At 36.9% G+C, this 24,194-nt stretch overlaps 1 protein-coding gene across 4 annotated transcripts in view; it reads right to left on the bottom strand.

Moving 5' to 3' along the window:
• Positions 1–658: 658 nt before the first annotated feature.
• MTDH (metadherin) overlaps positions 659–24,194 on the bottom strand; it is a 56,579-nt gene continuing 33,043 nt past the window's right edge. Inside the window, exons 7-13 of one of the 4 annotated variants that reach the window (XM_081258074.1) lie at positions 22,952–23,041; positions 20,683–20,781; positions 14,544–14,668; positions 9,517–9,627; positions 6,958–7,098; positions 4,417–4,573; positions 659–3,772 (exon numbers count right to left, since the gene is read on the bottom strand). In XM_081258074.1, the coding sequence (XP_081114200.1) occupies positions 3,702–3,772; positions 4,417–4,573; positions 6,958–7,098; positions 9,517–9,627; positions 14,544–14,668; positions 20,683–20,781; positions 22,952–23,041 (794 nt within the window). In that variant the 3' untranslated portion in view covers positions 659–3,701. The remainder of the gene's footprint in view (positions 3,773–4,416; positions 4,574–6,957; positions 7,099–9,516; positions 9,628–14,543; positions 14,669–20,682; positions 20,782–22,951; positions 23,042–24,194) is intronic. The other 3 variants (XM_081258075.1, XM_081258076.1, XM_081258077.1) reach the window with 3 other exon arrangements.

Here is a 24,194-nt window from a genome sequence, read left to right as displayed (position 1 = left end):
AGGATCAAGTGATTGAGTTTGGGTGGATAAGCCTGTGTGGTGTGAGTAACGTGAAGAAGTGTTCTTAAAGGAAGGGAGCAGAAATGCTGAGAGGAGGTTTCTAGCTAGTGCAGCTGCCTGCAACCGCGACACAAAAGCCACATGTTGAGAATGTGGAAGGGCAACACAGAAGGACCTTGGATGCCTGGCCCTGCCGAGTGTCAGAGTAGCCCTGGCCTGCTTTCTCGGCCTTTCTTTTTTTTTTTTTTTACATGCAAGAGAAATAAACTTCTATATTAAGTCACTATTGTTTAGGACACAGCCATACTAATACATAATGCCAAATTTGAGTTTAATTTCCTTAATTTAAAAGGTCGATACAAGTGACACACTACACCTGGTGGCAGTTACATCTACTGCTAAGATGATATAAGATGGAAGCTGTTTCCCATAGAGAACACTGTGTCACGAACAGGGACATTTCAAGAGATGCTTCACTCCAAATACTTGACTTGCCAGTGGTAAAGCCTGCAAGTACACCTATGGTTTCAGAGCATCAAGAACATTTGAAACATTTAGAACCTATAGTTTAGAAACATCAAGAACATCAAAAAGTCATCGCCTTTCGACTAGCTTAGGATGCGAAGTGCCCTCCCATAAGAGAACTGTAAAGAGCAACTTAAATCAAAAATGGTTTGTTTTATTTACAGCACTCAATGCATTTTACAAATAACATATTTGCATTCCCTAAGTCTTTTGGAAAGTAATTCCAGTTTGTGCAATGAGCTTATAGGAACGTCTTCAGACATCTGTTAGACATCCTAAATTCTAAATTTTGAAAGATATTTCACACTCTATTAATAGAGGACTGTTTGCAATTAAGAAAAACTAAACTCTGTAGTTAAATATTGCCCTTCAGTATCTTTAACCCAAGTACAAACTGGATTAGCCTATGAAATAATGCCATTAGATTCAGATGAGTCATTCCCACTGCCCGCCCAATAAAATGCATGCACAAAGTAAACACGGTCAATTACATTAATGACATTTTATTTCAATACTTGTTTTTTGGACTCTCTCAACTATTGTTTTGCTCAATTCAGGATACAGAGAGGGAGGATTCCAGTCTGGGGAATTCCTAACCCACTACTCCCTGCTCCAGAACAGGGAAGGATTTTCATTCAATGAAGTACGGGGAGACAGGTCAGGATGAGGGAGAGTTTTGAGTAGTTTCTCTAGGAGGCTTTGTTTGCTAATCAGAACAAGGGTCCCCTCCAGGCCTGACAAGGCCTGAAGGGGTCACTTATCTCCCTACTAGTGGTTTGGGGAGCATCTAATCCAAGCCTCCAAAGGACAACAGGCTCCCCTCTCTCCCCTGAATCACTACGTTGATTTTACTGCCTTCTGAGTTTACGCTGGAAAACAGTTCCTCTGTTCAGACGCCAGAAACTGCTTTCATGTCACATAAACAAGTTTATGGAACAAGTGAGGAGCGATGAACAATGACACCTTGTGCAAGAGTTCGCATCGCATGCGTGTGTAAGAGAATGAACGTATTAATTTTATCACTCATGGCTGCCATCTCTTAAAACATAAAAATCCGTGCCCTAGTTCTTGAGCCAGAGAGAAGGGACAGGTATCTCCATCCTGGATCCACCCCAATTTAGCAGTGCACTCCTCCGTCTCCACACCGAATCTGCCCTCAAAAGATGGTGTTTCTAACACCTGGTGTTGGTGGTTGAATGAGAGATACTAAGCTGGAGAAATAAAGTCCGCCATTCGACACAGCCAACACGATTCTAAGACCAAGAAATGGTGAGGTAGAGTTGAGAGAGTTCAATGAAATTTTTTGAGCATAGATCTTTTGGCACATTCTAAAATTACACAGACTCCCTATTCAATTCTCCTTTGTGATACCTTTACAAAGTGCTGCAATGTAGGAATCCTTGGAACTCTTTAGGAAGCATCTATATAAAGCGAACAGAGCACAGTCACTTGAAGAAATCCACTCCTGGCACTTTAGCTTATTTACCCCGATATTGAAGCAAATAAAAACAATGCTATCCATTTGCTGAATTTATTTAAACAAATCAATTTAGAAATATAGAATTAAACAAAACTTCTGACATGTAAACATACTGCCATGTTCCTGAAACAGATGTTAACACCTGATAAAAGTTAATAATCACTTGTTAGGAAAGCTGTCCATTAATAAGGCCAGTCTTCAGCAAAACTAAAAGCATTTTGTTTCTTTAGCTTTCCTAGTGTGACAATGCAATACTATCAAACCACAGTCAAATATAATAAAACAAGATTGGATGGACAGATCAGTACCATTGGTTACAGCTGTTAAACAGGTTCATTCTTGGTGCCACAGGAAAACAATTAAGCCAATCACATCGAATAAATCATGGCTTTTTTTCTTTATCACAATTCACTAAGTGATGTTAATTATGGTCCTTGTCAAACACGTTTGGTAAAGGCTATTTACAGTGTACATGGCTGAGCATGCACTATTTATAGTTACAAAGATACCTGCCAGTTTATTACAATAGAATTACACAGTGCCTGAAAATGGTGAAACATCTCACACATCATTTAAATCAATACAGTTTCAAGCAGGAAACGTTCCTTATTTGATCACGATCGCAATAATTACATGAAAATTCTTATAAAAACACGAATCCCCCTTCAAGAAATTGATGCATATTCTACGCACTACAGGTTAAGGCAGTAAAAAAATGTATTCCTGATAACTGGAGGTCTTGACAATGTCAATTAAAGCTGTCTGACTTTAGTATTTCATTCTCCATCATATAATCAAAGTTCTGTCTGTATAACTAGTTTGTGAAAGATTTCATTTTTAAAGTCAAAATAGTATTAGTAATGAAGAAGAGTTGATGCTGGGAAAAAAAAAGTAATTGCTAGGGAAAGGAAAAAATGTAAGGTGGATTTTGCCTGAAAGTTTTCAAATCATCAACAAGAGCATTATTTGTGAGTCTGAACCTTAAAAGTATAAAACAAATATATAGTTTACCTTTCTTAACTTAAAATATACTGTACTTTGAACAATTCAAGTAAAGTAAGACTATCAAAAATAACTTCATAAGCGATACAAGTGTCAACTGCATTTTGAATGTTTTAAGAACTTTTTAAAAATTGTAAACTAAACCATGACAGTTTAGTTAAACAAACGATAAATGACTTTTTATTTGCACTTGTGATTTCTTTAATACAAATTGCTACCAACAAATATGTAAAGATATGGCAGATTATGCATTTGATCAAAGCACTTTGATTTAAGCATAAAACAGATTCAAATGGTTTAAGTTCCGTGCATAAGATCCAAGAAGCTGCCGCCTAATATGTAGGCAACCCTCTCTCTAATCAGAATCCTTTCTTCCTCAGCTGCAGAGGAGACAGGGCACAATCTGTTGTAAACAGGGCACTGTTGTAAAACCAGGATAATATTCTTAAATTAAGATCGTTCTTGTTAGATTGAAAAGACTTTCCCCAAGTGTCTTCCAATTCTGCTGACCTCTTAATTTCATAAATTAACTTTCCTTTGATTCCATTTTTACGGTGGTTGTGTTCACAGTTTTGTTTTAAAAATTGGTTTAAATTTATATAAAACTCTGTACATGTTCACAAATTATTGCATAAACAGCATAATCTTCAAGACAGTGTTTGCAAACACATGTCCAATTCAGGAAAAACAATATTCACGTTTCCCGTCTGGCTTTTTTCTTCTTTTTTATTTGTTTGGGAGATTCCCAACTAGTTTCAGACTTGGCTAAAAGGGGGGGAAAAAAAAGAGAGAGAGAAGTTAGGAGGACAGTAAATACTGTTCTGTTTCAAAAATATGAAAGTAGTATCAATAAAAACATGCTTTGAAATCCACTAACAATGCCTCAAATTTTATGTTTACATTTTCAAGTTCTAGTTACATGTTTTTAGGATATTCTCTGGCTGCCTTCCTCTTTTCCTTTCCTCTGTTATTATTTGGTTTAACGATATGGATGATATTTCATCAGTTTTGACCTAGAAAAACCATTGTTTAAAAGACTCAATCTAAGTAATAAAAGTGAAAGTGGATAAAATGGACACTAAAGGTAGCTAAAGGGAGAAAAAGAGGTGGAAAAAAAAGGGCACAGAACAATTTGCAGTCTCAAGAACATGTGCACAGAAAAAGGGAGGGACTGGGCAAGTAAGGGCAGGCATAGCCCTCCTCTGTGTATGTCCTTGGCCACCTATTCTTGCCTGAAGTGACTTCAGCTCCCTGGCCCTCCCAACTGAGATCCACAAGGGTCCAAGGAATCTAGGCTTTGCAAAGGAGGAAAGGGATGCTCTAATAAGTAATCCATTAGACTTCTAAGACAGTAACACTTATAGACAGTACAGAGAACAGCAAAAGAACCAAAAATGAGAATTACTTACTCTGTGAAGGAGGCACACTATTTTGCTTAGTATTCGACTTGGATTTATCTGTTTCTTGTAGCATCGGTGGCACTTGGGAAGAGCTCTTGTCAGAATCACTTTTTGATAAAATAACAGATGGCTCGGTAGAAATAGCAGGTGGAAGAGTCTTGATAGGCTATTTTGAAATGAAATTATCTTAGATTTTCATTAAAAATTTCAAATAAAAATAAATATCATAGTAATACAAGAGGCTGTATAGCAGTAATATGAACATGGTTGCCAAATAATTTATCAGCAGAAGCGCTACAACTCATGCCTGCCCTCTAGTGACATATAATCAAATAAGTCTTTATTTACAATATCCACAAATACAGGTTGGGATAAAAATGGATGAATGTGTAAAATCACAAGATGTTTACTGAATTTCACATAAGAGTGAATAATTCCATTTTCATTAACTTTTACATTTTTCTTTTTCATTACAAGTAACAGGATTTTTTTATGTTTTGGTATTCAATGGTTCTGCCCACTTCCCACTAACTCTCACCTCCTCAAAACCTTTTCATGTGAAGGCAAAAAGAAAACAGCGAATTTCTGAACTACCAGTAGGTGATACTCCCTTTTGTCCTTCTCAAGAGTTAGGGATATCTCAAACAGCAGCAGCAATAGGTTCAGTTTCCTCCCCAAGGAAAAAGATGGCCTCAGATACAGCAGACTATGGCTACTAGTCTTATCTATTAAAGCAACTAGTAAAACTCAGGTCCAAATCGTCAGAGTTTTATTGAGTCTGGTAAGTGAAATCATAATGCGTAGGGCCTGAAACTCTTGAATCTTCCTTCTCCTCTGCAACCTCAGAGCAGAGAGGTAAACTAACTGATTTGCCTGAATGAGGCCTGACTGTTAATGAATGTTCAGGACAGGTAACAACAGAAACTCCAACACTTACAGTGCCTTGAGGCTGTAACAGATGAGTAAGAGATCACCTCACCCTTCAGCTCTACCTGTGATGATTATTTTGAATACAGAAACAAGGGTAAGTCATGCTTCTCTTGCCCCTTGTTCTTCCAGGCTCCATGGGTTCAAGAAAGCACAACGGGAAAGGAAACAAGAGGCAGATGTGTGCACCCAGGTAACTACTAGGATTCCTTCCTCGTATCTCAGGTATCTGAAGCTGCGTTTATGTTGCTTGGTTCAACTTTAATAATGTTTCCTGTATTTATTTCATACCCAAAAGTTTCAGTACTCATTTTAAATCTCTTTCCCCCCCTATTCTCTCACTTACCTATATTAAATCACAGAAGGACTCAAATATCCTTTACAAGATGGCTTCTGAAAATGACTTATTAAGTAAAACATCAAAATGTCATGTGACCCTTTGCAGTCTTACTATTAAATTTATGTATGTATTTTTTTAAAAATTAATTAATTTATATATTTTTGGCTGCATTGGGTCTTCGTTGCTGCATGCAGGCTTTCTCTAGTTGCGGCGAGCGGGGGCTACTCTTCATTGCGGTGTACAGGCTTCTCACTGCAGTGGCTTCTCTTGTTGTGGAGCACGGGCTCTAGGTACGCGGGCTCTAGAGCACAGGCTCAGTAGTTGTGGTGCACGGGCTTAGTTGCTCTGCGGCATGTGGGATCTTCCCGGGCTAGGGCTGGAACCTGTGTCCCCTGCATTGGCAGGTGGATTCTTAACCATTGCGCCACCAGGGAAGTCCTGTGTATGTACTGAGACTGCATTCTTTAACATCAAAATACTCTCAGGGAATTAAAAGCATCAAGTCCAAATAGGAAGTATGGTTAAGATTTTTAGTACCAGACTGTTACAAATTCTTTCTCTTAACAGTAATTCAGGTTCTTGTGTAAAGCTGTCTTATTAAATATGTAGCCTCCATAGAGGCAGAGATTTTTTTGCCTGCTTTGTTCTTTGACGTGTCCCCAGAACCTTAAATAGTGTGTGGCATTGTGGTAGGTTCTCAATACATTTTTTGAATGAGTATATAACCGAACCATGCAGAATTTCACAGTCATTCGTATTCCTTGTATTTCTATAATGATATAACTTAGCAAATTAGAAATCAGACTTTAAAGAGCTATGGTCTTTGTGTCACTGGTCTAGACCTTTTGTAAAATGGTCTCTTCTGACATATCAAAATTTTCCACAGACGGCACACAGTTCAAGATACTGTCAGCAAATTTTAAACAAATGCTACATTCTGAGAGGTCGGACTATATAGTCATGTTATATTATGTGCATGCTTTTGGGAAAGTGGAACCAGTCACATTTTCTGTAAGCCATCTATCCCTTGTATGCCTAGATATTTAAGAAAAAAACACAGTCTAGTGGCTCTCTCTCGTTTTGCCTCTGATAGTTATGGGACTTGGGCCAACTTATTCAACTTCTCTAAACTCATTTATATAATGGGTTGTACCTTTCTTGTGGGGTTGTTGTAAGGGCAATTTGGTGTATTTAAAATGTTTAGCATGGGCCTCCATAAAATATTACTATTAATACAATTCTCAAGTCATCAAAATTTTATTCCTTACATATCAGAAAGTTACCTGGCTATTTTTGATGAGCGCTTCAGCTGGATCACTAGTGCTTATGGTCTTCAAAGAAAAAGCTTTTTCCTGTTTTGGACGGACCTTAGAGGTATTCACTGGGAGCTCTTCTCTAATCTCTTTTTCTAATTCTTCTGTGTCCTACAGAGAAAAGTAGTGCATTAGGTGATACAAATCACTCATTTTTACTAATTAAAATCTATTTGGTTTGTAGTACTACTGTCCAGAAGATATTCCAAGAAGATAATTTTATTTCAGAAACTGCCCAAACGGCTTAAAAGAGCATAAAAAAATAATTATTCAAGAATTTTAACCATAGGTACATCTGGAATATACGTTCATCATCCCTGCTTTCCTCAGGGATTTAAATCAACTGTGAATTAAAAAACAACATACTCACATCCCCAAATGGGAACCATTTAATTTACTAAACCAAACAAGTATTTTTTTCCTTTTAGAAAAAGTACACGGGGAATTAGGTGCTACTTTAAGACTTTAGAAATAGCCTTTCACTTAATGACTTCTTCAAGGAATGAAATATTTATACATAAGTGCATTTTCTAGATAAATTAAGCTTACACAGTAGAAAGGACAGATAGGAATTTCAGTTTTGGCCATGCCACAACCTAGCTAAGTCAAGGACAAATGCTTACGTCAAGGACAAATCTTTGATTTCCCCAAACTGCAGTTTCCTCAACTGTAAAATAAAATTTGTGTAGATAGTTTTTATGGTCTTTTCCAACTTTAAACATTTCCATTCTTAGGTCTTCAAACTTTTTAAAAGAAATTTAATGTTTAGGTATGTGAAATAAGTATGAATTAGAACATATTAAATAGGACTATCATTGTGAATGGTAAGGAAAAAAAAATTCCTAAACGTAATCATTTATTCATAGGCTACTCTGTGCTGTGTACTTTACACAGAACTTCATGGATATCTCATTTAATTCTCAAAGCAACCTATGCAGTTAAGGAACTTGTGCAAAATACAACAAACAAACAAAAAACAACTCAGTAAATGGCAGAACTAAAATGTGAATACAGATCTGACTCTAAAACCTGTATACTTATTCACTATATTTAAAAAACAGATCAAACATTTTTTAAAAGGAATATCAGAATAACAAAGGAACTTTCACAATTTAATTACCTTTGCCAATTAAGTTGAAATTTAAGGAATACATCTACCCCACAAAATTTCTTTTAAAAGGAACTCACCTAATCTACAAGCCAGAAAAGCAGTATTAGTAAAGGCCATAGTATGAATCACAGAAATCCAGAAAAAGTTTGGCTAAATGGATTTCAGATAGTATCACTAAACAAAGTATGGCTATCAATAACATTTCTCATCAGCTAGTTCAGCTAACAAGAAAAGCACACCAGGGCTTCCCTGGTGGTGCAGTAGTTGAGAGTCTGCCTGCCGATGCGGGGGAGGTGGGGACGTGGGTTCGTGCCCCGGTCCGGGAAGATCCCACATGCCGCAGAGCGGCTGGGCCCGTGAGCCATGGCCGCTAAGCCTGTGCGTCCGGAGCCTGTGCTCCGCAACGGGAGAGGCCACAACAGTAAGAAGCCTGCGTACCACAAAAAAAAAAAAAAAAAAAAAAGAAAAAAGAAAAGCACACCTACTATATAGTTTTTGTTTTTATGTCCATTGATCTTAGTTATGTTAACCTTAATGCCCACCTAATATTACTGAGAAAAAACTAATATTGATAATGGATTGGTATCATTTATGAAGGGTTGTGCTTCCCACAACAAAAAAGAACTGTACACATACTTCTTTAAAAAGTCACGCAGAAATTTTTTCCAAATAGAATAAGTAGGAAAATTACTATGTAGCCTATCCTCTAGAAATTTTGGTTATCTCCTACATTTCAAGGAATGAAAACAATTAGCCACATGGTTATAAGTAAGAAATAAGATTTTCATAAGTTGTAACTGTGATAATGCTTTCAAAAACAAATCCATGCGTATTTCCAGTAATCTACTACATTTGAAATTAAAATCTTTGTTTTCATCTATATAATGATCTAAAAATACTTTCCCAGATAGGAAAAACCAAAGAAAAGAAAAGGAAAATGTAGGAGTGATATAAATAGAAAGTTTCTGTTAGAAGCCAAAAAATCAGGAAAGGATACCAAGTGGAACAGCCAGAGTCAAGGGAAAGACTCCACTTGTTATGTGCATGATTCTTCTAAATGTGCTAAAATTCTAATTTGCTAAATTCCATTACTCAAAGAATTTCTGTATGTGTGAAATACTGTACACCCCCCCGGTCCATTTCATCATAATATAAACTAAAATGCATCTAATTTAGAATTTTATTTATTTGTTTTTGGTTTATACCTTTGGTATTTTCTTTAGAGCAATAACATTTTTATTACTGTATGACACATAAAATCTTTAAAACATTCTATGACTTTTCAAATGCTTCTCAAGTAAATTTGATGTCTCACATGGTGTCTTTATATCTCTACATTTTCTTAGCATCTGCAAATTATCTTTTCACAAGTCAGCAGTAGGTGCTTAATGAATGATGTCTGTTGTTTTATACTCTACCTGTGCAGGAGAGTTATCTTCACCTTGCTTCTTCTTTTTCTTTTTTTTCTTTTTAGATTTCCCTGTTGGAAGAGCTCCCTCTCCCTTTTCTTTATCATCATCTGAAACCTGCTATTAAAAGCAAAAATACTGAAGTGAGCCAACTGGTTAAGTTTTCATTACTCAGAAAATTATTATGAAATAATTCATTAGGTGCAGTCTTTTTCTCCCAAATTCTAAATAAGAATTAGTAACAATAAAACTGATCTGAAATCACATACTCAAAAAACAACAAAAGTGCACGGAACTTCACTCTTCTATTACGATAAACCCCTTTTTCTTACAGCTTTCATCACTCACTACATGATCAATTAGACAGCTGTGCAAACCTTGGTTTTTAGAAATTCGTTTCTTAGGTAGTTGATTTTATTTAAACACAGAACTATTCGCATTAAAATTGAACTTGACCCTGTTAAGAGAATGACAAGCTACAGAGTAGGAGAAAATATTTGTAAACCACATATCCAACGAAGGACTTGTATCTAGATTATATATATAAAGAACACTCAAAATTCAACAATAAACAAATAAACAATCCAATTAGAAAGTGTGCAAAAGATACAACAGATATTTCACAAAAGACATTAGAAATGTTCTGTATCTTGACTGTATCAATGCCAATGTCCTGGTTTTGACACTGTACTACGCTTTTGCAAGATGTTACCATTGGGGGACACTGGGTAAAGGGTACAGGGGATTTTTCTGTATTATTTCTTACAAGTACATGTGACTCTGGGACTTCCTTGGTGGTCCAGTGGGTAAGACTCCGTGCTCCCAGTGCAGGGGCCCTGAGTTCGATCCCTGGTCGGGGAACTAAATCCCACATGCAGGCCACAACTAAGAGGTAGCATGCTGCAACCAAGAAGCCCGCATGCGGCAACTCTGAGCCCACATGCCGCAATGAAGACCCAGCGCAGCCAAAACAAACAAACAAATAAATAACATATTAAAAAAAGTACATGTGACTCTATAATTATCTCATAAGAAAAGGCTTAATTAAAAAATTGAATTTGAGAAGGAATGTCACTGAAAATAATATTCTGCATGACAAGAATAGCAAATTAGAATTGTTAAATTAGTATGAATGATATTTCTTCACACATACCATATAACTGAGTTTTCCATGGAAAAGTGCTTTTAGTTTATTCTGTACAGATGACAGCCAAGATTCTTAGACTCTACTCAAAGGGAGAGATGATATAGCTAACTTGCTATTTCTCTGCTCAGCACCATAGTCATTAGGATGATTTTGGAGGTCTCATGAACCATCAAATAGTTTACAGAAATTACTAGCAGATGGAAAAACAAAACCAAACCAAATCCTGCACAAATCCTGCTAAACTTAGCTAAGAGACTTTCAGTCCAAGTTGGTTGCTAGTTGTGGAGAAACTTCCACAGAAGCTTTTACCATAGGCTCACAATGATTAAAATGTCATATGAAAAGATGCATCCTCTGAAGGATATTCAGGTCACAAGGACTCTGGTCAGTCTGCTTCTCAGCCAATTTATAATCCATCCATACTGTCTATGGCTGCTTTTGCACTAATGCATGGCCCTTTAAATAAAAGTTTGCTGACCCCTGCACTAAAATCTCTCCTATCATTAAAATACAAACGACCCCAACAAAACCCTTCATCATACTACAGTTTGCTGTTATCCACTACTTCTCCTCCATCCATACCCAAACTTGCTTAAGAAAAAAAATCTTAAAAAAATATATTTATTTATTTATTTGGCTGCACCAGGTCTTAGTTGCAGCATGAGGGATCTAGTTCCCTAAGCAGGGATTGAACCCGGGCCCCCTGCATAGGGAGCATGGAGTCTTACCCACTGGACCACCAGGGAAGTCTCAAGAAAAAAATACCTTATTATTTTTTAACCATCATTTTACTCAACTTACTCCGACTGGCTACTAGTCTCCAAGGTCTCTAATGAAACTGCTCTAAATTACCAGAGAGCACATGTCTCAGCCTCTGTGTCCCAGAACTCTCCTTCCTCAGTTTCTTTCATGGGCTTAAAAGTTGGGAGTTCCCCAGATTTCTATGCTCATTACATTGCTCTTTTCAACTCTCTAAAATTTTCTACACATTTCACTCAAAGTTTTAACAACCATATACTAATAACTTCCAAATACAAATCTTTTCCCAAAGCTTTAACCTGTTGCAACCAACTTTTCTTAGGCATATCTACAAAACACCTTGCATCTAACACATTCCAAACTGAACCAACCATCTTCCCCCAATTAACTAGCTTTTGCTTTCTCTGTTGAGAGCACCACTTTCACCATCCCAGTTACCTAAGCTACAATTCTGGAAGTTATTTTTTTTAAAAAATTTAATTAATTAATTAATTATTTTTTGGCTGCATTGGGTCTTCATTGCTGCACAGGGCTTTCTCTCTAGTTGCAGTGAGCGGGGACTCATCTTCGTTGCGGTGCATGAGCTTCTTTCTCATTGCGGTGGCTTCTCTTGTTGCGGAGCATGGGCTCTAGGCACGCAGGCTTCAGTAGTTGTGGTGCGCGGGCTCAGTAGGCATGGCTTGCGGGCTCTAGAGCACAGGCTCAGTAGTTGTGGCGCACGGGCTTAGCTGCTCCGTGGCATGTGGGATCTTCCTGGACCAGGGATTGAACCCGTGTCCCCTGCACTGGCAGGCGGATTCTTAACCACTAAGCCAACAGGGAAGCCCCTGGAAGTCATTTTTGATGATTCTTTCTCCCATCAACTCTAACCACAGGTTCTGTTGATTTTGCTTCACTTTATTTTTCGAATCTGTCCTCTACTCTGTACACCATTCTTACCACTACTGTACAGGAACACCAATTTAGAGGTTGCTGTAGTAGTCCTGTACGGTAGTGGTAAGAATGGTATACAGAGTATAGCTTCCTTCTCATTATGCCTCCACTCCTTTTTCTACATGAATTGCCAGAGTAGCCAAAACAAAAACAAAACAAAACCCAAAGAACCCACAAAAACAAAAAACCCCCAAATCAAACCAAAACCAACCAAACAAAAACACCAAAAATCAAAAAGCACAGCACTTTAGATTAAAATTCTTCCATTATTTATAGGACAAAATCCAAGGTTTTTTAAAAAAATTAACTAATTAATTTATGGCTGCATTGGGTCTTCATTGCTGCACATGGGCTTTCTCTAGTTGTGGTGAGTGGGGGCTACTCTTCATTGTGGTGCGCGGTCTTCTCTTTGCAGTGGCTTCTCTTGTTGCAGAGCATGGGCTCTAGGCACACGGGCTTCAGTGGTTGCAGCACGCACGCGGGTTCTAGAGCGCAGGCTCAGTAGTTGTGGCAGACGGGCTTAGTTGCTCTGCGGCATGTGGGATCTTCCTGGACCAGGGCTTGAACCCGTGTCCCCTGCATTGGCAGGCGGGAAATCCAAGGTTCTAAACATGACATTCAAGGGCTTGTAGAACCTGGTTTCTGCTTCCCTTTCCAGTCTCATTTCTGACCACTCTTTGCTACACATTCTGCTTTTACCTCTGGGATGCCTTTGCTAAAACGCCAAAGTGCTTCCATAATACCTAACACATTATAACATTACTTTTATCTTCCAATGTGCCTGTCTCCCTCCTCTCCTCTCTAACTAGACTGTAGGCTCCTCGAAAGCAGTAATTGTGTCTTATTTCTCTATTAGCACAATACCTGACCCATGGCAGATGCAATTAATGTCTGTTGAGTAATAATGGCCCTAGTTATCTTCAGAGCCTCTTTGACTTTTCCCCCTTCTTTCTATAACCAACCAGTAGAAAAGTTCGATCAGCAGCTTAATGTCTCTTGTAAATAACCACTTCCATTTATTTTTCAAAGCTATCAACTTAGTTCATTATCTCCTCCCGATTCATGCAATAAAAATAGTACAAAATAGCCTCCCAAACCAGTCTTCATTTTTGTTATATCCAGCCTATTTTTTTTCAAAAAATTTATTTATTTAGGCTGTGCCAGGTCTTAGTTGTGGCACACAGGATCTTCACTGCAGCATGCAGGATCTTTTTTAGTTGCGGCATGAGTGATCTTTTTATTTATTTATTTGTTTGTTTGTTTGTTTGGCTGGCTGTGTTGGGTCTTAGTTGCGGCACATGGGATCTTTGTTGCCGTGTGCAGGATCTTCGTTGTGGCACATGGGATCTTTTTTTAGTTGTGGCATGAGGGATCTTTAGTTGTGGCATTTGAACTCTTAGTTGCAGCATGTGGGATCTAGTTCCCTGACCAGGGATCGAACCTGGGCCCCTTGCATTGGGAATGCGGAGTCTTAGCCACTGGACCACCAGGGAAGTCGCGGCATGCAGGATCTTTTAGTAGCAGCATGAGGGCTCTTAGTTGCAGCAAGCATGCAGGATTCTAGTTCCCCGACCAGGGATCAAACCCGGGCCTCCTGCATTGGGAGCTTGGAGTCGTACCCACTGGACCACCAGGGAAGCTCCCAGCCTAATTTTTCTAACCCTAGCAATGATTAGGTTATCCCTAGTTTAAAAGCTGTCAATAGGTTCTCATTACTTCTAGGATTCCATAAAAATGTGGCAAGGTATATATATCACTCATTTCATCTATTTATTCATTTACTGAATGTGAAGCATGTTTTGTAGCTCTAGTTTATAGAGCTACAAAAATAAAAACTTCATGGTCCCTTTCTTTAAGGAATGAAGCCTAGAAAGGGAAGACTGACATACAAACAATTGATCCTACCACCAACTGATTCCACACGTGTATTATACCTCTCCACCAAACATGTTACTTTCCTGCCTTGGTCCCTTTTTCATAAGGTTCTCAGCCTTATCTTGCTATGAAGCTTTCCTTCATTTTTCACTGAGAACCAATCTACTCTTCTCTAAACACACTAAGAGTTGGTAGGCTGTTATAATAATTCTGAAGCAACTTTACCCCTAGATATATTTGTAATACAGAATGTAACCCTTCATAATTCCAATACAGTTGGTTGCACAGAGAAATAAACATACCCGCCAATCCCTTTACTCACTTTTTGATCATCAGGAATTGGTTCCTGGGACTTTTGAAGTGAAGCTCTTTCTTCATCTACCCAGTTTCCCCACTCTTCTGCTGGCGCATTCCAATCAGAGCTGGGATCAGCAGAAGACATACCATCTAAAATTTAACAGTGTGAATTAGGTATCTGTCACTTCTGCCAAAAACTAAATGCAAAACCCAAAATTCCTTATGTTGAACTAAGCTGTAATTTTAAACTACTGCTCTTCTTCCTCCCAAGTACATTTTAAGAGCTAGGAAAAATGAAAAATACCCAATAACATGACGGTAAAAACCTTTGCCCAACTTCTGCTGGGCACATTATATGACTAGATGGAATGTCTAAGAAACTCCAGAAAACTTATGAATTAACCATTTATTCCACTCGCGCTACTTCCTTTATTATCAAAGGAAGTTTATCCCCTGAATTTGCTTTCCTTTCACTGTTTATGTGTAACTTCGTCTAGGACTTGGTCATTTTTTCTGATTCGTCCCCTCAGGGTGTAAAATGAGTCACTGGCTAACAGGAGTGCCGAAATCATGCTCCTCCCTCCTTATGAACTGTTTATCATTAGGTTCTTCTTCAAATTCATCAAGTCATGCAAAATAGTCAACCTCTTCTTTTTCTCCTCTTTTTTAAAAAATACTTTACCTTCTTATATTTTTTTTCAGATTATTCAATGCTACTTTTATCTTTCGAAAATAAATGAGTCACTTTCAGGGCTTCTATCACCCTCTTCTCAAGAATAATTTTTTTTTTTTTAAGAATAAATTTCTAATCTAGACTTCCAAATTCTTTCACGCTAGGAAGCACTGAATTTTTACCTCCTTTGGGAAGCTATCACTGGCTTATTCTAAAAGAGAAAAACAATCTTTGGCTTTACCCTGGTTAGATAAGTAGCTCTCAAAATTAATTCTTCCCTCCTCTCCCTGGACATCATACACATCCATATATACATCTATAATAACTACTCAATGTTAACATAACAGAACTTAGGCGTTATTTCTAAATGGTTAACAAGTCATTCTAACATTGCTCTTTATTGAAAAAAATCCAACCTTTCCCCAGTTAATGCCAAATGCTACTTTTACCAAATATTAAATTCTTAAATATACAATTCAGTCTGTTTCTGGAATTTCTGTTCCATTCATCTATTCCTGTCATACAAAATATAACTTACAATACATTTTATTATCTAGAACAAATCTGCCTGCATTACTCTTATCTTCTTCACTATTCTTATTTTTCCACATGAAATCTATTATTTTTGTTTAGAGGAGAGGTATTATTATATGACCTCATGAAGACTTTTAAAAAAATCTATGTTTTGGATAAATATATTGTGATCTGGAAAAATGCTCATAGAATAAAAATCATAGACAAAACTGCCTGTACAACATGATCTCAAATTTGTAAGAAGAAGAGATAAAAGAAAAGAATACATTAATAATAGATACATCTTAACAATGGAGTTATAGGAATTTCATCTTATTAAGTACTTACTAAATACTAGAACTTGAGCTAGACAGGTAACAGAGGTACAAAAATGAGTATAAAATAATCCCTCCCCACATGGAGCTCACAGTCTGTCTGCTCAGGGATGAAGATAAGTAACTACAACAATTAAGTCGAGTGACAGATTCTGTCACGGGAAGTGCGAGAAGGGAGAAGAGGGGCTGAACCAGTAGAGGATGGGGAGAGGCTGAAAACATCATAAGCAAGAATTTATGGTCCAGTGGAGGAAAAACATGGAACAAGTGATTACAGTGTGAAATGTGTTACAAAAAAGGAAGTCCCTTCCTATATTTCTAAATTTACTACCATGAGCAGGTATCCAGAGCCAGTATTACATAGTAACAGCACAGAGGTTAAGAGCATGTACCTCAGAGTCAAACAGACCTATATCTGAATATTGCTCTACCATTTAATAACTATGTGATTTTGGTCAAATGTCTCAATCTTAACTGGCTATGTACCAACTTCACAGGATTGTTGAAAGGATTGTATTAGATACATGTAAAGCAGTTCAGAGCAATGCAGTAAGTGCTCAATAAATGGTACCTACTGCTTTTAATATATCACCGATGACATTAACAATAGAAAGACAGTTTCTAAGCTATCAGGCATACACAATTAAGAATTTATTTCTCCCAATCCTGATAAATCTCTCAGTAAGATACACTTGGTTATGTTTTAATGTAGAAGTCATTTTTATAAGTAAATATGTATGTAGTACGGGACCTCCCGTACTAGAAGTATGGGACTTCCTTGGTGGTCCAGTGGGTAAGACTCTGTGCTCCCGATGCAGGGAGCCCGGGTTCGATCCTTGGTCGGGGAACTAGATCCTGCATGCATGCCACAACTAAGAGTTCACATGCCACAACTAAGAGTTCACATGCCACAATTAAGAAGTCCACATGCCGCAACTAAAGATCCCGCATGCTGCAAGGAAGATCCCGAGTGCTGCAACTAAGATCCAGTGCAGCCAAAAAAAAAAAAAAAAAGTATCTAGTAGATGTCTGGAACCAATTGCTCATCTTACACCAAGCATTCATTAAAAATATTATTAGGAGATTTGAATGCCAAAGCTGTCAATTGTTTTGCTTAAACCTCACAAATAAGAAACCCAGATTTGGAAAATTGCTGTCCATAAGCCAGGTCTCTTAGGGCTTCCTGTCGGAAAAAAACCTTTATTTTGTCAAAAAAAAAAAAAAAGTTTAAGGAAGTGAATGGGCACTATTTAACATATGAACTCTTTTCTTAATAAATATGGTGGTGGGGGCGGTGAGGGATAAAAATCTAGTAAAGTACTCGGTAAAATTATCTTTTTTGTAAAAGGCTTAGACAGCCATAAAGTTTGAGGAGTAACTGTAGCCTATGTTTCAACTTCTATCAGAACATTAATAGAAGCATAAATCTCTACAGGCTTTATAAAGCTTTATGGTGATTTTTCCACATTTATTGATTTCAGGTTGGTTTTTACATAATTTTTAAATTAACTGGGATCAAATAAAAGTACTCCCCCCCACCCTCCCGCCGCCTCTCACCCCCAACCTGTGAGATTTTAGTTCCCCAACCAGGTATCTAACTGGGGCCCTCAGCAGTGAAAGTGCAGAGTCCTAACCAGGGAATTCCCCAAATAAAACTACTTTAAAACAACAGATCAATCAACTAAGCCTAAAAATTGTCACCAGGAGACAACGCATAATTCTTAAGGTTCATGGGCCTAATAAACCTTAGTTTATTAGCACCAAGTATACATATACTTGGTGCTAATAATCTTCTTAGTTTCCTTGAAACTATGTAGTACAGTTTCATTCATAGTATAGTTCCCTCCATTTATAGAGTAATTTCTCATTTCTTAAAATTCTCCCATTAGTTTGCCAAAGTCTTTCTGAAGAGCTTTATATTAGCTGTCTTTTCAAAATGGTAAGGAATTTGTCTCTCCATTGAATTTGCTTGTGAAATAATGTTTTAGGTTTAAGCATCCCATAGCTATTTTCCTTTTTATCTCAGTAAGAAAATGGTTGTCAGCTGTTTCTGGTCAGAACTTAATTCAGCATTAATTTTAATAAAATAAAACAAATATGTTAGAAAGAATTTCTCTAGTGTTTAAACAGACAATTTACAAATTAACCCCACTGAGTAGACTGATTATGCTCTTAGAAGAATATCATCAATAGCATCACAGCACTTACTGAATATTTACCATGCATCAGGCAGTGTTCTAAGGGCTTTATAAGTATTATGTCACTTAATCCTCTCAACAAGTCTGTGAGGGAAGAAATATTATATTTACAGATGATGAAACTGAAGCACAGAAAAACAATGAAGCTAAGATTCGAACCCAGGGAGTCTGTCCTCAAAGCCCAGGCTCTCAACCCATTCACTATGCTGCCGTTGATTCTTTCCCTCTGGTGAGCCAACAAAAACAAAATTCTATTCAACATCTGACTTTTTACAGTCGTTATGATAATATTGTTCCTTTATGATCAAGATAATTGAATGATTAACATCTGTCTTTAAAAAACATTACCTTCTATACTTTAGCATCTTTAACTTTATTTAAAAATTTTTTTGGTCTCAATGCGTGGCATTCGGGATCTTTGTTCCCCAACCAGGGATCAAACCTGTGCCCCCTGCAGTGGGAGCACAGAGTCTTACCCACTGGACTGCCAGGGAAGTTCCAGCATCTTAACTTTATATTCAAGTGCTTGGGTAAATTCAATGCCTTTCTGCTAGATAATGATGTTTATGCCTCAAACCAGAGGGTCAATATATTAATCGTATCCCATTGTTAAATGTAAACATAATATATATATACTTTGTGGATTAGTAATCTCAAATACTTCATGCATTCTATAAATTTAGAAGGAATAACTAAATTCACTGAGCACCAAAATTAGCAACATTAAAGAAGATAACACAAAAAATAAACTTCACAGAGAAAATGAGGTTAAAGAGTCACTTTGGACTGAAAAGACTGCCAATACAGCATAACAAACAAAAAAGGTGGTCTGATACTTAAGTACAGAGTCCCATGGATATGTTTCTTTCAGTCTCTTATTTACCAGCCAATTGTTTTTCATTATCCCAAGAATAAAAAGATAAAAGTAGAGCTATTCTTTCCGCAGGGAAGCCTAGAGCCCTGTTTGCTCCATTTTCCTCAGCTTCGACCCACAGCGGCCCAAGACACCTCAGTGCTGTTTCCTCACAATCACTCCTCAATTCCATTTTGCACACAGCAGGTCATTCTTCCAGAAGTACAGACTGTTTCCTCCCCGCCCCCCACGAAACAGTGCTTTTACATCCTTGTAATACTTTGTATTTATCTGATACTTTATAAGTTTCAAAGAGCTTTCATGTTCACTCCCTCATGAAAACCTCATAACACTCTATGGAAGTCGACATGAAAGATTACTTGCTCCGTTTTACAGGTCAATTAATCTAGATGCCAAGATAAGTGACAAAGTCCAAGACATATGAGGTACTACGTTGTAAAGTCAGGACTAGAACCAGGATCTACCTTCTAAACTAGTACTCTGACCCTTGGCTCCCTAATATTTAGCCAGCAATTCAAGGCTTTTCACAATGTGGTCCTTCCTAATATACCTTTCCAACCTCACCTACCTCAACTGTGCTTCAACTAATCTAACAGAGACTAGTCTAAGACTAATCTTTGGGTTGTGTTGCAAGCATCCCTTCATGATTACAATCATCATCGAGGCTGTACCATGCAGTGGTTAAGAACATGAACTCTGGGGGCCAGACTACCAAAGTCTGATACCAGCTCTTCCACTTAACTGTGTGGCTGGGGAAAATCAGATAACTTTTCTTTACCTCAGTTTCTTCAACTGGAAAGTGTGGGAAAAAAATAATACCTACCTCACAGAATTGTACTAAACAAGCTAATAATATGCATAAGACTTAAACCATCTAGATCAGTGCCTGGCACAGTCAGGTGTTTGCTTTTATCATTAGTACTATTGAACACCTGTGTATAAAACACTGTACTAGGTACTGAGGATAAGGAAAGTCAATGAGAGTTCCTGTTTCCAGAGGGTTTTAAATTCTAAGATTTAAGGTTGTGGGGGGAAAAAAAAATCTGGTTTTTTTTTTTTTTTAAATGAAGATGGTAGGAACTTTCTGAACATAAAAACCATATTCTTCTTTTTCCCTTCCTCTTTTTTTGCGACTCTTGCCTTTAACTTTCCTATGCTTCTACTAGAAATTAGACTAAGAAAATGGTTTTCTACCAATATAAAAACGTGCATACCTCATGAATTCAAAGCCATTCCTGTATATTCTATTTACTCTATTATATTAAAACTAGGAAAAGAAATAAAATATTCATTTAAAACAATTTAAAAACTAGACAAACTACAGAGCAATTATAAGAAAACTTCATGTTTAAGTATTGCCTCAATCATGAAAAGTGAATTTAGTTTTAATTCTACAGGTATTCAATAGTCAGTTTACAAGTAGTACACATTTGGTATTAAACTATATTACTATGACCTGAAAGGTGAAAAATTAGGATTAAAATTAAAACATAAAGCATGAATTAGGGTGCTAGAAAGGAAATTCTGAAAACAAAAACAAAAACAAACTGATAATTTTTAAAAGGACATACTTAACCCAGACCATTCATCATCGATATATGGTTGATTACGGCTAACATCCCACTGATAATCAGAAGTGGTAGACTGAGAAACTGGCTCAGCAGTAGACCCTTAAATGAAAACGAATGCAATAAAATTAAAAATGGAATTGGCTAATGATGTTTCATAACAATAGTTCTATACTTTGCAGACGAAGACTTAATTATTTTTTATTTCTCCTAAAAGGAAAACTGCAGACATTAGAAAAAGAGTTAAGATAAAGAAAAGCAGAATTGAGGGTAATTTTAGATTAAGCACGATAATCACTGGATTGAATTCACTGATCAGAAATATATTTTTTCCCTAGTACCAATCCATTAGATTTTGTCTTTTATAATATATACTTCAAACCGGGTTATCCACAAATTTCAAGAAGTCAAAGAAAAGTTGTTTTACTTTTCTTCTTCATGAAAAATAATAAAGCATAAAAGAAATACTGGAAATTTCAGGGTATGCCTATATCCTTAGAACCCTGAAGGACACAACTAGAAAAATGTCTGAGCTTGCTAGAACATTCTGCCTAAGAAAAAATAAAAGAAATAGATGACTATCTAGAGATGTGAGGCAGAAAGAAGCCAAAGAGAATAAGACAGTTGTGCTGGTGGTTTAGAGACCAAGGTAAGTTCAAGTGCACTTAAAAACAAGAGAATATTATCTTCTAAATTTTTTCTGTTTTTACTTTTTTGGGAGGTGGGGAGTAGGTGGGGTGAGTGGGGTCACACAGTCCTTTAGCAATATGATGAAAGCTGTGGTTGGACTACTGTCCAGGACTTACACAAAATTTTGCATATAAATTAAAGGATGCCAGGTCAAAAATCCTTGGCTCTATAGCCATAAATTTGTTTTAGAATAGAAATGTAAAGCAGTGGTTTTCCATCAGGGATTATATACCCCAGACTTTCTGAATCAGAATTTGCACATGTTTTGGAGTCCTTCTTAGGTGACTGTGATATTCACTTTGCATTCAGAGCCACTGATAAAGAAAGAGTTAAGAATACCTGTTAGTATAAAAGACACTTCCCCTCACAAAAGTCCTTACTCACTTATAAATTTTCACTTGGTTATAGATGATCTTACTAGCCTTCCACTAATATGCTTGAAATATACTCAAAACAGTTATATATTTTAAATATAAATTTTGACAAATGGAGTAACCCTATAAAATTCATATATAAATAGCACATTAGCTGCTTAGAAAGACTACAGTAACACTGTTGCTATTTCTTTAGCAGCTTTCTCTGAATATACGAATAGAATAGCATCTGTGTTGTACAAAGTCACCAAATGAAGGAAGAAATTAACTTGTACCTCTGGAACTAAAATGTAGCCTATGAGACCAAGGGTTGGCAAACTACAACTCATAGGCCAAATCTAACTATCTCTTTTTTGTATGGCCCATGAACCAAGAACAGTTTTTATATTTTTAAATAGTTGAAAAAAAAATCAAAAGAACAATATTTCAGAACCAGACACACTCATTTGGTTGATGTATTGCCTCTAGCTGCTTTCCTGCTACAATGGCAGAATTAAGTAGTTGCAACAGAAGACAGTATGGCCCACAAAGCCTAAAATATTTGCTATTGGGCTCTTTACAGAAAAAGTTTGCTAACCTCTATTCTAGACTAGGCGACTCCAGACACTGTGGAACTACAAGATTAGTACTGGGTCCATGAATTCCAATGTGAACCAAACATTACAAAACTAAATGTGTCCCATGTTTATGTAGTATTTGTTAAGTATATATAGCATCTATATTATTAATAAAAGGCATATCCATGTAAGTAATGCTGAATTATAGTAGTTTAGTAGTAATAATTAATTTTCTAACTCAACAGATACTCAGAGGGTCCACATAACCTGAAAGCTATAAACTCATGATGAATAAGGGCAGATAGAAATAAAACGCCAAACTGCAAGTAGAATTATGGTAGGGGTAAACTAGTAACAGGAGAGTGTCATGACCTTGAAGGGAAGGCCTTCTATTTGCATTCGTCTGTGTGCCAACACACTTTCAGTTAAGCTAGGCAACAAAATCTTCCTATCTCCACCACAGAAAGGAACTAAGCCACCTGCATGTAAGAATTTAGGTCTTTCTTTATTAAGGCCTCTGCTACTTTATACTGTATATCTATAATTTATGTGGATAGCAGTACTTGACTCTGATTATTTTTTCAAATAGCAAGTGCTAAAATTAAACAGGAAATTTTTTTGTTAACTAAATGAAAGACTGTTTTCACATACCAGAAACAGCAGAGTTAAGTGTGAGAGATGCAAAAGAAGCAGAATTCTGTTCAGAGGTATTCATTCCCCTATCCACACTAGACCAAGCAGCTGTTAAAATAAAGAACGTCACTTGGAACCTTCAATTTGCAATGAAACTTGAAAGATATGTACAGATTTATAACTATGATAATAATATTTAAAGATACCCTTAGAAATCAGAACCACCTAATATGGCAATAGCTACCATTTATTGAATGTCTATTATGTGCTGGGCTCTTTACACCAATTACTTCTAATCCTTAGGGCAGCCCTGCTAGGCGAAGTTTCAGAGCAGTTAAGTGACCTGCTGACAGAAAACACCCGAGCCATGACTGGAACTTAAACCTACTTTCCAAGCCCATGTTCTTTCTCTACTACAGCAAGCTACCCGATCGTCTACCACAATTAAGCTACTAGTTTGGATCAGGCACTGAAACTTGGTACTTCACACTCATTATAGCCAATCCTTACAACTACTTGAATATGGGATTCACACAGCTTAAATAACTAGCCTAATATCCATAAAAGCTTGTATGTGGAAAAATAGGGATTCATACCAAATAGGTCTGTCTTAACTAGGAACAAGCTCATTCCACTACACCATGATATCTTCTCAACATTTTAAAGCAATTGCCTACTTACGTATGAGTATTTTAAGGAACATATATACATCCATGAGACAAGTCACATCTGTCTCTTCTCAGTAACTCACTGCAAACCTCATTTAATATAGTTCCCTTTCAATTTCAATAAAGGTCCTAATCCTTGTAGGCAGGAACTCTAATCTGCTGCTTAAGTTTGTCTATAGCAACACTAAGCAAGTACTACCAACTAATTTATGTACTAATTATGAAAATGCTACATAGGTTTTATAAGTAAATTGCAAATATCTCAAAAGGTCATGGTTCTTAAGATTACTTGATAAAATCTGACCACTTCTTTTATTAAGTGTGAAAGGATGCTTTAGAGCATAGAAATTTATGCTTTTATTACTGCCGAAAACGAGGCTAGGAATTTAGGGATTGTCTCTTCTTCCAAACAAATTTTGATATTTCTACACAACTTCTGGACATTGCAGGGGAAGAGGGGAGAACAAGCTGAAGAACAATATTAGCAAATGATATAGAGTCTGCTTCTTAGGGATGTTAGTCAACATGAGTTTTTCTAAGCTTACAAGTGATGGGAAAAGCAAGTAACATGCAAAGAAACAGTTCTTTCTACT

Source organism: Mesoplodon bidens, assembly GCF_964165515.1.
Source record: "Mesoplodon bidens genome assembly, chromosome: 16".
Taxonomy (NCBI): Eukaryota; Metazoa; Chordata; class Mammalia; order Artiodactyla; family Ziphiidae; genus Mesoplodon; species Mesoplodon bidens.
Note: the sequence above shows the minus strand (reverse complement) of the source record. Positions and strands in the feature narration are given on the sequence as shown.